The sequence below is a fragment of the Eurypyga helias genome, unplaced genomic scaffold (assembly GCF_000690775.1).
Source record: "Eurypyga helias isolate BGI_N326 unplaced genomic scaffold, ASM69077v1 scaffold4401, whole genome shotgun sequence".
Taxonomy (NCBI): domain Eukaryota; kingdom Metazoa; phylum Chordata; class Aves; order Eurypygiformes; family Eurypygidae; genus Eurypyga; species Eurypyga helias.
This window is the reverse complement of record NW_010232580.1, coordinates 11,966-26,159: the sequence shown is the minus strand read 5'-3', so window position 1 is coordinate 26,159 and position 14,194 is coordinate 11,966. Positions and strand designations below refer to the sequence as shown.

At 38.6% G+C, this 14,194-nt stretch overlaps 1 protein-coding gene across 1 annotated transcript in view; it reads left to right on the top strand.

The window, feature by feature from the left end:
• Window positions 1-201: 201 nt before the first annotated feature.
• Window positions 202-14,194, top strand: part of LOC104516918 (TBC1 domain family member 15-like) — a gene marked incomplete at its 3' end in the record, with an annotated part of 22,992 nt that continues 8,999 nt past the window's right edge. Inside the window, exons 1-7 of the mRNA XM_010161422.1 lie at window positions 202-387; window positions 5,119-5,217; window positions 5,454-5,528; window positions 6,264-6,402; window positions 7,868-8,078; window positions 12,993-13,095; window positions 14,054-14,194. The exon at window positions 14,054-14,194 is cut by the window's right edge and continues 48 nt beyond it. Coding sequence (XP_010159724.1) covers window positions 202-387; window positions 5,119-5,217; window positions 5,454-5,528; window positions 6,264-6,402; window positions 7,868-8,078; window positions 12,993-13,095; window positions 14,054-14,194 — 954 coding nt within the window. The remainder of the gene's footprint in view (window positions 388-5,118; window positions 5,218-5,453; window positions 5,529-6,263; window positions 6,403-7,867; window positions 8,079-12,992; window positions 13,096-14,053) is intronic.

The following is a 14,194-nucleotide window of genomic DNA, read 5'->3' as shown; positions in this document are numbered from 1 at the left end:
AGCACACCCACTTGCTTCAACTGTTGAATCCACAGTTAGGGCCTTTACCTGATTCTCTGCTACGTGGCTAAAATGAAGTAACAGCTGTTAAAAAGTTGTTAGAATCCAGATTTGCACAGTGCTGTAGTTACTAAATGACCCCAGAACAGTGGCTGAATCACTGTGTAAGTGCTGCAGGCTGGGTCTGTCGTGAGAAGCTGGATGGCATCTTGGCAGAGCGATGCTGGCCTCGAGCTGTACTCTCTGCTGGAAAAGGAGAGCGAGTTGGACAAGAACACACGGAAAGACTATGAAGTGTCTGAAAGATGGGACTATCTGGGAGAGTTGCAGTACTTCTCCGTTCTCTCAGATGTCCTGCGTTTGACACGTTGTTGGTGTGTGACAGTGGTAAGAACAAGAGTATAAGGTATGAAGGTCAGTGCACATGACATCAGCTAATACTTAGGTGCCCAGCACAGGCATAGTGGGAGATACATGGGTGAGGTGGGGAGGACCACCCTGTTCTCTTATAGCCCCAGATCCTAGGTCACCTTTTTTGTTGTCTACAGCTTATTGTCTTTGGGTGTGGTGGTGTTGTCTTTCACTAACTAGTTGCATAGGGCGGTAAACTGCCATCAAATGGAAAGCAGTCCCAAAACTTTGCTTGTGTTCCAGCATGTGTTTTAGTTGTTGATGTGGTAGGCCAAAGGCCGCCTGCTCACGTATGTCCCTGGCAATGAAAAGCTACAAACGTTGCCTGTTGACTGCTCATTGTAAGCAGCGTAACAAGCTGGAGATATGAATTATCCATGCTGTGTTTTTACAGTATTGAGTGATACAGTTTATTTCTCAGAAAATGGTACTGGGACAACAGTGGGACTTCAGAAACTTTTCTACTGGACATGGAATATAAACACTTGAACAAGTTTCCAGAACCTTACCCAGCATATGCCGTGGCATGTAAACGGAGCCTACATCCTGCCGCTTCCTTCTGCTTTTTATAGTAGGTGGATAGACAGCTATTCCTTCGTGCAGCTTTCCTGAATTTTGTTCTGTAGTTCCCTGTTTTTACAGACCCTCTGTCAGTATATGAGATGGAATAGCTGCGGTCTCTGTGTGGCACAGTGCTTTTAATGACTGATTTGAATGAATTGTCAATTTGTCTGACTTCTGTAGTTGGCCCCGTGGGGGGGGGGGGGGGAAGGCAGATCAAAGTGACTTAGCAGTGTTTGGAAACTCTTGCATTGATTTTTAGCTTTTGGTAGGATTCTGGATCACATTGGCAATGGATCTAATTTTCATTCTGTAGAACTGGAAAAATAAATGTGGTGTTAGGTCATGCTCACAGACTGCAGACATGGACTTGCTTGATAAGCAAGAAAGACTGATGACCATAAGCTTCTCAGCTACATATTTCAAACTTGAAATTTCAAGATTTTTAAAAAGTAACACTTAGATCATACAAACTTTTTTGTTACTTTCTTCACCGTTTCTTCATAGAAGAAAGTAGCCAACTGAGTGCTTTTACCCTGATAAGTTTCCTTAGGCAAACATGCTTATGGTTTGAAGCATCTGAGAAACTTAAGGAAACCATAGATGGATAAATCCAGAAACTGTTTTGCACAGAACTAGCTCTAAGCTGGTAAGATGTCTGAAAACCTTTGAGTATTTCTGGTATACATGCAGCTAGAGGATGGAATAAAATTTTGCTGGCAATTAAGTAGTTTTCAAAGTTGTTTAATTCCTGTCACATTACATCTTCATTTTCTTTGGTTGTGTTGGTGTGTGCTTTTGATGAACACTCTTCTTTTTCATTTGTGTGTTTGTTGTGGGGTCTGGCTCTTGTGTATGTAATAACACCTAAACCTGAGAACTTGTGGACAGTCCAACAGATGTTTGCAAATAGGTACAGAAGAAAACAAAACTACTGTTGTTTAAATCTGTAGTTATGCCTTTTGTTGCTGAACAACTTCTTTGGCCTCAAGCATCTAAGCAATATATGCTGCTTTTCTTCCCTGGGCATGTGTTTCCATGACCAGTCAGTTGACAGTGCAGAGCACAGGTCTCTTACTAGGTAGATGGGTTGAAGAGCTGTAACGTTGGGGTGAGGAATACCTTTGGGTTTTGATTAAAATTCTAGGAATGTGTTGACTTACCTCGTCGCTTGTGGTGTGCATTTATTAGCATGAACTTAGCTTTTTTTTTTAATGATGGCTTATTAATATTGTGTAGACTTAGAGGAAGAGTGGTGACTTTAATCTTACGAAGAGAAAACAAAAGATTGAGCTTGCCTCCCCCAACTTCTTGCCTTTGGAAAAGAGACTGTGATGAAATACGTACAATAATGAATAGTTGAAAATCAGCGTGAGCCTGTAGCTTGTTTTTCTGTCTCTTGATGCAAGAAACATAATTAACTGCACACATGTTCTTGGAACTTTTGAATTCTTTCACACAGTGGCTGAGGCCTTCTAGATTGCACACTTTTGTCACTGAAGCCAATAAGTTATCAAGACTGAAAGGGGATTGGGTTGCTTTCCTATGCGGGGGGTGTTGATAGGTGATACTCTTGCAGGTTTTGGTTGGGATTGGAGGCTTATAGGAACTGCTGAGTGGGCAATGGGCTCATTATCCTGCCCTGCTCCTGTCCAGTTTATCCTACTGTCTCTGTATGTACCAGGATTTCACTACGTAAGGCCTTACACAAGTCCTTAGTATTTTAATGATGCTTCTTACTGTCCACCAACATTTGCTGTGTGTTGTCCCAAATGTTAGTTCAAGATACTCACCTTACATGTTCTCTGGTAACCCGCTGTGTAGGCAGGCGGCAGTGCACGCTGCTGTCACCTGGTTTTGAAATGTCTGTTTTGCTGGCTGCTTAGGTCGGTGTGTGCTGGTTGACCAGATGTTTTCCTCACTGGTCGGCTAGGGAGGTACTGAGCAAGTACCTTTGGGCCACATGGTGTGTGGGGTTGAGCTAGTGTTACATTAGTTGTCTACTGTTAAGTGGTGGTGTTTTTTGTTTGTTTGTTTTTTTTTTTTTTAAATTCAAATGTAACTATTGCTATATTATCTTTCCATTTGATACTTTCCTCAGTACTTACAGGTGTAATTTAATGTTACTTTTCCTCCTTGAATTGACTGATAGCTTGCCTGTGCTGTAATAGCAGAAAACAAAAATCTGTCACAAACTACATTTTACTGTAAGGTGCTAGAAGAATACTTGTAGCAGTTTTGAATGTTCAGCCTGCTAAGAACATACATCCCAGCATAGCTAATCTTAAGGTGCTACCACTGAAAAGTCATGGTCTCAAAAGCAGCCTATTCAGGTGCAGTTATGGCGTTACCTTCCAAGGTACTGCTAAACAGAGCAGCTCAGTGTTTCAGGTAATTCAAGGATGATGACTTCCCAAATGTTTTGCAGTGAGATAAGCTGTTAAAGCACTTCCTATATAATCTTTTCTAAGATTAATGCCATATCTTTCTTCAAATTACATTATTGCGTATTCTAGACTCCCTTCTATGTGTGACTCAACATTTTTTGTTCAATGATAGCAATAAATTGCACTAAGATCAGTTATATTAAATACAAGATGGCACCTGTTATTGGATAAGAATAAATCCCAACGATCTGGCCTTTCTGGCCTTTCAAACTTGGATTTTTTCTTGAGTAACGGCAGGAGGGAAATAAGCTGCACTGTGAGTTCTCTGTTTTACAGATGTCCTCCAAACTTCTGAGCACATTGTCACTTCTTTGGTGTTATCACCTGTTTTGGTGGAGCACAGGGCAGGGAGCTGGATGTGTTATGCAGAGCAATGTAGAATTTTTCAGTTGCAATTCCCTGACATTGGGAATATTTGTGAAAGGAAACATTTGTCCTGAGAGATTAATGGATGGAAAATAATAAAAACAATTATTAGATTGTATACCTTCTAGACTGAGAAGGTATCCTTTGTGATACTACTAGAATTATTGGCAGTAATGAACTTCTACTGCTGTAATTGATACAAATAATTTTTTCTGTCACAGTGATTGATCCACTTCAGTACTTTTAAGCTCTGTATCCTTGGCTAGTTAAGCTTACACACTTAAACTTTTTGTTTACTGGCCTGACTGCAGAAGTCATGATTTTCAAAAATCTGACATGAGTAAGTTGAGAGATACTGATATTTTAGTACCAAAGCCACATAATATCTGTTTCTGATAAGTTAAGAATTACTTGGTTTTGCCTTCAAGAACATCTATTTCTTAATGCAGTATTCGCAGCTTGGTTTGAAATTTAACATGGTTATAAAAAAATTACTGTTACTGTTTGATGTATTTCACTTCCACAAAATTGAAGTTTGGTACATTAGGGACTTTTCACTCTTCTTTTAGAGAGTTGTTTAAAATAGAACCCGTTTATATTGTTTATAGAGTTCTTAATGTATGGCATATAGCTTTGAAGAGCTTGCTGAATTTTGACAGACGAGAATTCTCTGGTTTTCTTTTTTTTCCTTATGAGCATGATCAGAGTACTGCAAAGAGTTTTGTAAATGCTTAAATGCAGAAGTTACGTGGGCAGTGTATATTCCTACAAGCCCCTCTTATCCCGGTGTCACATATTCTGCCTTTGAAGTGGAGCCTTTGCCATTCACCCTGAATGTATGGATGGGCCATTATTTAATCTAAGGCTGCAGTCTCTTATTTCTGTGCAGTTCATCTTTTGTACACCAGACTGTCCATTTTTAATTTAAGGTAATAATTTCAACATGCTTAAATGGCAAGTGGGGAAAAGGCAGACTATCTAAGAAAGCTTTTTCATGCCTTAAAACCTGTGTAGTATCTCCCTATATACCTCTGCCCAATGATTAAAAAAAAACCCTGGATATTGAATGCATTTGTTGTGATTTACTGGCAAAGTATTAATAATTGGTATATTGCTTAGGGAGCAAACTTAACAAGCTCTGTTTTCTTTTGTTCCTTGATTTAAGTAAGTGGAAGACTTGGATCTTGGGGTTGGGAGGAAGGCAGGTAACAAAAACCCTAACAAGCTAGAGGTTGTTAGCTTACGCAGGTGACTCGGAATGGCAGTGAGTACAACAGGACAGAGGAACGGTTTTAAAATATTGTTTTTTATTTTATTACCCACTTTGTTATAGGTTGTATATGAGCAAGAAGGAGTTTACATTCATTCATCCTGTGGAAAGAATGATGACCAGGACAGCTTAATAGCAGGAATACTACGTGTCATAGAAAAGGTAATTGCATAATACAGCTACAGAAACTTTGTATATTTGTTGGTAAAGCAAGAAAAAACCTGTTTGGCAAATCTTAAACGTCTTTTTCAGTATAGGATTTTGTAAATGAATAAACATCACAACATTTGACATTGTCTGCATCATTTGTGTGTATGTTTGTGTATGTATTTGTAAGTCATACCGTGAGTAAATAAGGAGATACGTACTTAATTGTAATGCTGAATTTTTTTGAGTAGGAAAATGAAGTAATAGTAGACTGGAGGCCACTGGATGATACACTGGACACTTCTAATATCCTATGTGCTGGAAAGGTACATCTGTTAGTTATCTATTCTTCATTCTGTTTCTCCAGAGATGATATTTTGTATTAACTTATGCATAAATGATCTCATAACTGGAAGCAAAATCTATTTATGATATACAAAAATCTGTTGTTGGTATTAATAGCTATATGTAGGAATCATATTTGTGGACTGCATCCCAGTTCAGGTTATTGGTATACATGTGTAGGTGATGGTGTTCAGTGTTCACTTGGTTCATACAAGAAACAGAAGGGGGACTATTTGTATAAGTAGTAAAGACCAAATCAGTGTCAGTGTATCACGGTCACGGGTCCCCTTGCAACTGTCCTGTTGTAGTCTGGTGATTCGTTCTTAGACTCAAAACAGAGAGGTACTGTTCTAATGCAAAATAAAACCAGAAGTCTATGGAGGTTTCAGGAGCCAGTGATACGTGGTATTTAAGCAGTATTAAAAGGATGTGACTAAAGAAGAAAGATTTGTTTTACATTTAATTAAAAGTTGTATGTTGATAGAATCTGCAAGAGAGGGTAGGCTATTTTAGCACCATGTTGAATTTATTAAGTAAAACTTCTTTTCTTAGTCATAAGTTCAAACTTCTGTGTTGAATGGTACTATGTTTCTTAGGATTTTAATACTACAAATTCTTTTGATCTGTGAAGATGCTTATTCTTGTTGAATCTGAGAAACTAGATCAATTTTCATGCCTTATGTTTTTTGATAGTCACTAGTGTTTTTTCTGCTCAGGATTCCAGTTCTGTTGTGGAGTGGACTCAGACTCCTAAAGAAAAATGTTCCCGAGGAGCAGACCGTCCAACTAGTTATGAAGCAGAATGGGACATGGTCACCACAGTCTCTTTTAAAAAGAAACCTCATTCAAATGGAGGTACTTACAAATGTTTTGTTTTGTTTATGATTGATTCTTAGATACGGTATAATGGGTGTTATTAGGAACTGAAAAGCTGGGAGTCGATTTGTGGCAAGATGTGAATCTCTGTGTGTGGCAAAACGTTCACAATGGAATAGCTGCTGTCTGCCTCCAATCTAACTTTTGCTTTGAATTGCTAGAGAATTGTATTGAAAATAAATGTTAACTATAACTCCTAGATGTGACGATCATTAGGTGATGTAGCAGTTTTAGCTCCATTAGGCTTTTGCATTTTTTCAAACAAATGAAATTTGAACTAGATGTTGTGTTAGAAAGGAAAAGGAAAAAAATAAGTTATTTACTACTCAAATGCCTTTCCATACTGCAACAGCAGGGGGAGATGTAATGTACGGTAATGTGGTACATGTGTGGTTTATATGGTCTTTCTTACTTTGGCAAGATAATTTTATAGCTACGTCATTTTTGGAACAGTGTGTCATCTATGTTGTAAAAAAAAAAAGGGGCAAGGAACATGACAGCCATTCTCAAGTGGTCTTTTTTCTCCTATTGTCCCATATTATTTTTCTTTACTCCCTGGTTTCCCTGTATTTCTCAACCTATAGGTGGGGACTCTTGTCCTTGTTTCATCATATTTGTGATGGTTTAAATGTCACCTATGTCATACATGAGTGAAGGGTTTAGACTTCAGGTTATGAATGTTTTTGGGTAAAGCATAGTCCATTAGTGTTGATTTTTCATCTTTGGGCATCGGAGTACGTCTTCATCCAAAGTGAGTGAACTGAGCAGTACTGACTTGGATTATGCTCTCGGCCACTTCCTGCTTCTTTCCAATTGCTGTAGTTTGATGGGAGCTGGCCAGGGGGTGTGCCAGATTCCCTCCAGCCACTCTGGCAATTTTGTGTCCTCTGGTAAAATAAAAATTAAGCCCTTCTCTTTGGATGCATACAGTTTTGCACAGAATGTATACATGCTTGCACAGTAAGGGAGAGGGTGTGGGTGGGGAGATTTTAAATTCCTTCTCTCTTGTTTTGGGAGCAATCTTACAATGCATAGCTAATGCTGTGTGCAGTGTATAGTGTAGAGTATTGCGGTGTGTATCACATTTAGTTTGAGATCAGACTACCACCTGGTGGAGATGCTGGTGGGATTCCTCTTGCTGCTGGAATTTGATATAGCAGTTGTACTTCTGACGGCTGAACCACTTTTATGAACTGCAGGAACAGCTTTAGGGGAGCACTCTGACAGACTTGCTCATTATTTTAGAAGTCCGTAGAAGATGAGGAGGAAAAAAGAAATGCAGAAATAGCAGTTACAGTAGTTATGGCACACATTTTATTATTGGAACCAAAGCTGAGCTTTGTGTCTTAAGTTTGTTTTTTTCAGGAACAGTACAACTAGAATGCATTTGCAATTGCTAACACTGGAAGTGAAACTGAAATCCTGTGATAATTTTGTTTTTAAGATGCTACAACTCATGCAAATGGAGAAAGCAAGTGGTCGTTCCTGTTCAGTTTGACAGATCTGAAATCAGTCAAACAAAACAAAGAAGGCATGGGATGGTCTTATTTGGTGTTCTGTCTGAAGGATGATGTAAAGCTTCCAGCTCTTCACTTCCATCATGGAGATAGCAAACTACTGATTAAATGCCTTGAAAAGCATGTTGTGCTGAATGAGTAAGTATCAGACAACTCTTTGTTCCTATTTAAAATATGGATTATTGGTTTACTTTAATTCTGTAATGAATTTCAGATTAATGCTTCCTGATGTATTTTCTCTCCCTTTTTTATTGGTAGAATCAATTTTCAAAGTGACTGAAACTGTAATTTCACATATGCATTCGGAATGTAGGCTGAAGTTTTGAAATTGTTGGGTCAATTTAAGAACTAGTTTAGAACCTCTTGAAGTGGTGTTAGCACTGTAATTATTCAGTAGCTCCCTCTGGTGGGTACAGAAGGTTCTCCTAAACACCCAGTGTAAAGTTAAATCTTATTCATGAACCACTTTTATTAAATGGGTTAGTTTGTGTTAAAATTTGAGATCATCTAGTTTGTGTGAAATATCTGACACCAGTGTGTGGGAACTTACAGTACTGTGTCAATTAAATCAATTTGTCTATTACAAATATAGACGCAATATAATATTATAAATATTGTAATACTATAAATATAATGAAATTATAAATATGAGCATGTATAAATAAGAGTAGGTAGAGCATGAAGAAACAATGAGGTGTTACATGGATATCTGTAATGTGTAACATCAGTGCAGCAGTTATTCTGTTTACAGAAGTGTTTTGTTACCACTTGCAATATAGTGTTCTGATGACAGTTATGAAGGTGGAATGTGGAATGGCTGTGGGAATCCCGACAGAGGGCTCATCTTGCACAGGTAGCATCAGTGAGGTCAGCTGCCTTTGACAAGTAAGGAAGGCTGTTGCTGAGTAATACTGTTAGGTTGGAGAGCCAGCCAGTAAGACACGACGGCTGTATATTTATTGAACTGATTTCTGAAAGGCTTTGACTGTGTCAAGATGATGTATTGGAGTTGGTGGTAATCAGAAGTTGTCAACTGCTTGGAGAGGGTAGCATAGCCAGTGAAATGGTACTGGCTGTAGCATTGTATGTGAACTTTTTAAGGGGAAAATTCAAGACGACCAAATAAGGGACTGTCAGGAGGACAAGATAGGGGTATAAGTAGAAATATAAGAAGGGCCTGTAGTGACAGGACAAGGGGTAACGGGTTTAAATTGAAAGTGGGGAGATTTAGATTAGATATCAGGAAGGAGTTCTTCCCGGAGAGGGTGGTGAGGCACTGGAACAGGTTGCCCAGAGAAGCTGTGAATGCCCCATCCCTGGAAGTGTTCAAGGCCAGGCTGGATGCGGCTTTGAGCAACCTGGTCTAGTGGAAAGTGTCCCTGCCCATGGCACGGGGTTGGAACTAATGGTCTGTTAGGTTCCTTCCAACGCAAACCATTCTATGATTCTGTTCTCTGTGCAAATGTAGATTAGGAAATCTTGGATGATGACTTCACTTTAAATCCTGAGGCTTTTTTCCTCTGGTTTCCCTTTGATTTCTTCCTTAAATCTCCTTTGATTTGTTCTCCTAATTTCACTGCTTCTGTGGGCATAGGGGAATATTATCATCCTGCCATCCCTCTGCCTCTCTCCCCTTCCCCTTAAGTCAATTAATTGCTTTTCGAGCATACTGCTCTGTGTTTACATATTTGTGGATATCTTCCGACTGGTTACTGGTAGGCCAGAGCAGGTTTTTGGGGCAGCCTATGTAGCAAACAGTGGAAAAACAGCTGTGTTGTATGGTGAGTTGCTGAAAGCTTTATACCCTGTGTGATCTGTTGCCCATGTACTGCAGCAATGTGTTTCACATTTCCTAATTAGTTTCTATATGTATTTGATGAACAGAGCCGAGTTTTAAGCAGGCCTAGTGAGTGCATTTGAGAGTGTAGCAAACTGGCTTGCATTGACTTAATCAAAACTTTGTTCTTGTGATTAACCATCAACTCGAAACTTCAAATTTTAGATGAAGATTTTTCCCCTGTGCCTTCTTCCAGTTAGTGCATTCGGGGCTTTAACAAAAGCAATTCAAAACTTGCTACTAGGTTTTTTAATTGGCGTTATTTAAAGAGCTTATTTGAATGTGTGTGTGTGTACACTATATATGTACAAAAAATGAGAAGCAGCAGGAAAGTAGATGCAGTACTGCAACTACAGATGTATAGTTATACTTGCATTAATGTTGGTGGAGTTCCATGCATTTAAGGTTGAGACACCTGGACTAAGCTTATTTTATAGTTATTTTTTTTTCTTATAGGTATAAAATACTTACAACAAGATATTGCTCTGCTGTTTAACAAGTTATTTTCTTTTCATATTCAGGAAACTTTTTGTATCTCTTGGCTTCATGGTTGAAATATTTTAAAAAATTAGGAATGTAACTTACCAGAAGACCTTAAACCATTTTTATGAAGCTGGGACATCCATGGTCCTGTAAGTCAGGCATTTAGGTTCTGTCCAGCACTTGGTTGTCAGTTTGCTACCCAGTGATTCTTACTTCTTGCCCTTCACAGCCCCTTGCCAGGTCATGACGTTCCTGTTGGGACAGTGCAGAACATCTGCAGTCACGTGGGGAAGAAACTGTATGAATAGTCCTCATCAAGTCCTCATGTCTCTTCTGAAAAGAAGGCAGTGATGTAGGGTTTGGGCACTCTGACCCAGCATCTGCACGCTGGCGTGTCCAGGGATGCTTACCTGATAGAGTTCCCTTGTGTAGGTTAAGACAGGGAAACTTGAGGTCATGTTCTAGCATTCAGAGTGTGCTGAGCTGCTTAGTACTGCCATGTCAAACAGTTCTAGGTGTTGATGAATGCAGCAGCTGGTACTTTGGGAACTTCAAAGCAAAAAGCTGAGGCAACTATGGAAATTAAATTTGAATGAAGTTAAGCAGGAACTTCCAGTTTTAGTTTTCTTACTTAAATTCCTCTCTGCCAGTTAAGTTCTGCTTCTGGCACTGAATTCTTTTCCATGGTCTAGTCGTGAATTACGATGATTTTTTTTTAAGGAAGGAGAAAAGAACAAATACACCACATAAGTTGTGGAAATGGCGGACTTTGGTCTCTGTTGTTTCCTAATGGTTATTTATGCTTTAGCACGTGATGTGTCTAAGCTCACCACCCTTGTTAGGAAAAGATGGTTACTCAGCTTTCTGGATGCTATAAGCAAATACTTGGCAGCATAATTACTTGTTATCCTAACTGCTGGTTTATAATATATGGGATATTGGTGTTAAGGCAGAATGCTTAGCTTTTCTCTAAAACACCTGTCACAGGTGTTTTCTTTCTCTGTTCCTATTATCTCAAAAGTTTTTACCCTTCTCTTAACACCATTCCTTATAAAATGTCACATTCACTGTGTGTGAAATGACTAAACCTGAACCAAGGATTTGCAATTTATTCCTTTAAAGATTCTATGTTTCCTAGTTTGGCGGCACCAGTCTAATACTGAGAAAATGCTGCACGTATGGATGGCATGTTCTAACTCTCAGTATTATGAGTAAGTGTTTAATAAAGTGTCTAGCTCAATTTGGGTTTGAATATTACCTAAATAGCTGTTGATACCCAACTAGCTGTCCAGAAGGAATGTTTAATTAAAATGGAGATATGGTACAAAGTTTTTATTCTTTTAGTTGAGGAAAACATAATACGTGACTCAGCATTTGCCCCTGTGCTACTTTTTGGCAAAAGCTGGTTGAGCTTCGTTAACTGTTGCTGCCTCAGAACTGTGACTGGTGTCTGGGTGTCTGAAAATGAGATCTCTTGTTGCATTTCATATCCGTCGGTGTTAACAGTGTCTTGTCCTGTTGGAATGGGAGAGAGATAAGGCTTATTAAAGTTCTTATCTTCGACTTTAATAACATGGTAGATGATGCAAGTACTAATAAATATAAAAGTAATTTTTTTTTCGAAGGCTAGAAATAGTGTATTGAAACTTTGGGAGAGAGCAGTAGAGAGGTATTTAATAAATATAAGTCTGCGTGATGGATTAGTCAGGTGGCAGAATGCTTGGCTTTTCTCTGCCTGGCTACCAGTTCCGAGGCTTGAATGTCAGCCTGGCTTCTGAGCTGTTCTGTCACATACTGAGCTGTACGTTGGTGATGCAGGAGCTGGTTAATGAATTGATAGGGAGAAGAAAGGATGCTTGGGAGGTGGGGTGTCAGAGCAAAAGAACAGGTTAAGTATCAGCAGCACAGTGCCACTGTCCTTGTTACCGTTCTCATCTGCCTGTGCAAGCCTGTCAGAGAAGCAGTGTTACATTGAAGAACAACAGTGTACAAATACATTGAGTTAGGCCCAGTTGGGTTTGTGTTCATTGAGCTTGTGGAGTCTACACAAGCATTTGCAGGGCTGTACTGATATGGTTCTGTTTTACAATACAGTGTCTGTGGTGTTTTTTAAACTCCTATCAGTATGAATCTTGGAATTATTCTGACAGTAGCTGTTGTAATACTGTTGGTTACAGATTTGTTGATGTGCTTTCATACATTGAAAAGCAGTTTGTATTCCTTTATATAACGTTTTACAGGGTGCCTTAATGTAGGATTTACTAATTGGTGTAAAGAATTCCTCAACTGCGTACGGTGACATGGGCTCTTTTCACATCCTCGGTTATGTTAAAGGGGTTTCAGCATATAGGTGTTGAGGCTGACTGTCTCACTGAATTTCCTTTCCTGTGCCATCTTTTTATGTCCATTGTCAGATATAGTTGAAGAAAACTTTGTTTACATGTAGGTGAGTTACCTTCCCAAGTAATTTCTCAAAAGCATCATGATTTTTCAAACAATGAGAGAGTACAATTCACAATAAATATGAGGATGACTAATCTTGTAAAAATGAAAGTTCTGGTTTGTAGTGTGTTAGCTTTTGAGCTTGTGCCAAGAACTAAGAGTGATCTTGCATCAGACCTGCTTTCTTTGCACAAAACCTGAAAATATGACTTCAAAAAAGTAAATGTTCTAAAAACATTTTTTGGAAAAACTGGTGGTACTTCAGAAACTATTTTTTAACTTTATTGCAGATCTCCACAGGATAAACGGATTCTTCTTGTGAATTCTCAGAACAAGTCTCTGTCTCAGTCTTTTGAAAATCTCTTTGATGAACCATCATATGGCTTACTACAAGTATGTATTATCTTTCAGAATAAAAAATTAGACTTTTTAATAAAAAGAAATCAAACCCACCCTGTCACACTAATATTCCCTGAATCACTGGTATTGTAGAAACGTTAATTATATTCTAAAACATATGTTTACTATAGAAAGTACAATTACTTCCAAGTTGTTTTCTGTGTTCTTATAGTTTAACTTTCCTGTGGTACTACTTCAAGTTGATTCAAGTTAGTGATACCTGCGATTCGCTATATTTGGGTACAGATAGTTTTGGAAGTGGAAGAAGGAAAAACTTCAGGAGTTACAAAACCGTATTCATTAGAATTTTCTAAGTTTTCCATGACCAAACATTCTTTTCCTTGATATTTTCTGACAGTTTTGAAGGTATGCTGGAAATACAGCAGCAAAGAGCAAAATATTGCCTAAATTTTTTAACGTTAAAACTGCTTATTTGGTGGGGTTTGTAGACTTGTGAAAGTCAGCAGCAAAATCTCCTGTGACTTGAATGAGACCAGTGTGTAGACCCACTGATTTGTTTAATTAAAGAAAATCTTCATAAGTTAATTACACTGGTTTCTGGACTTTGTCGATTCACGTTTTGTGCGAGATTTCAGAGTACATGATTCAAGATGTTTTCTCTGTGAAGGTAGAGAAGCTGGGCAGAAGGAAGGTGTTTTGTGGCATTAATTGCTAGAAAGTAAACAATAAATCTGATCCACTTTCATACGTAGGTCAGGCTTCCTGAGCACCCTGCTGTCCAGTCTTTCAAATTGATCGGTATTATTATTATACTACTTAAAATAGCTTTTTTAATCCTGCAATGAATGTGCTGTATGAAACTGCTGATTCGTGAAACTTCAATAACTGAGACCTACAGTACTCCTCCTGTTGTCTTGCTTTCTTTGAGTACAAGAATTACAAATGATCTGAGGCTTTTTGTATTTTACTTGTTTTCCTTGTTATAACACAGAAATTGAAGAAGGATCCATACACAGTAACAATGGGAAGATTCTCCAAAGTCACAAACTATATTTTTGACAGTTTCCGTTCAAGTGACCCTTCAAATCAAAGGCGACCACCGTCAGAAATGGCGGACTTTCTCAATGACACC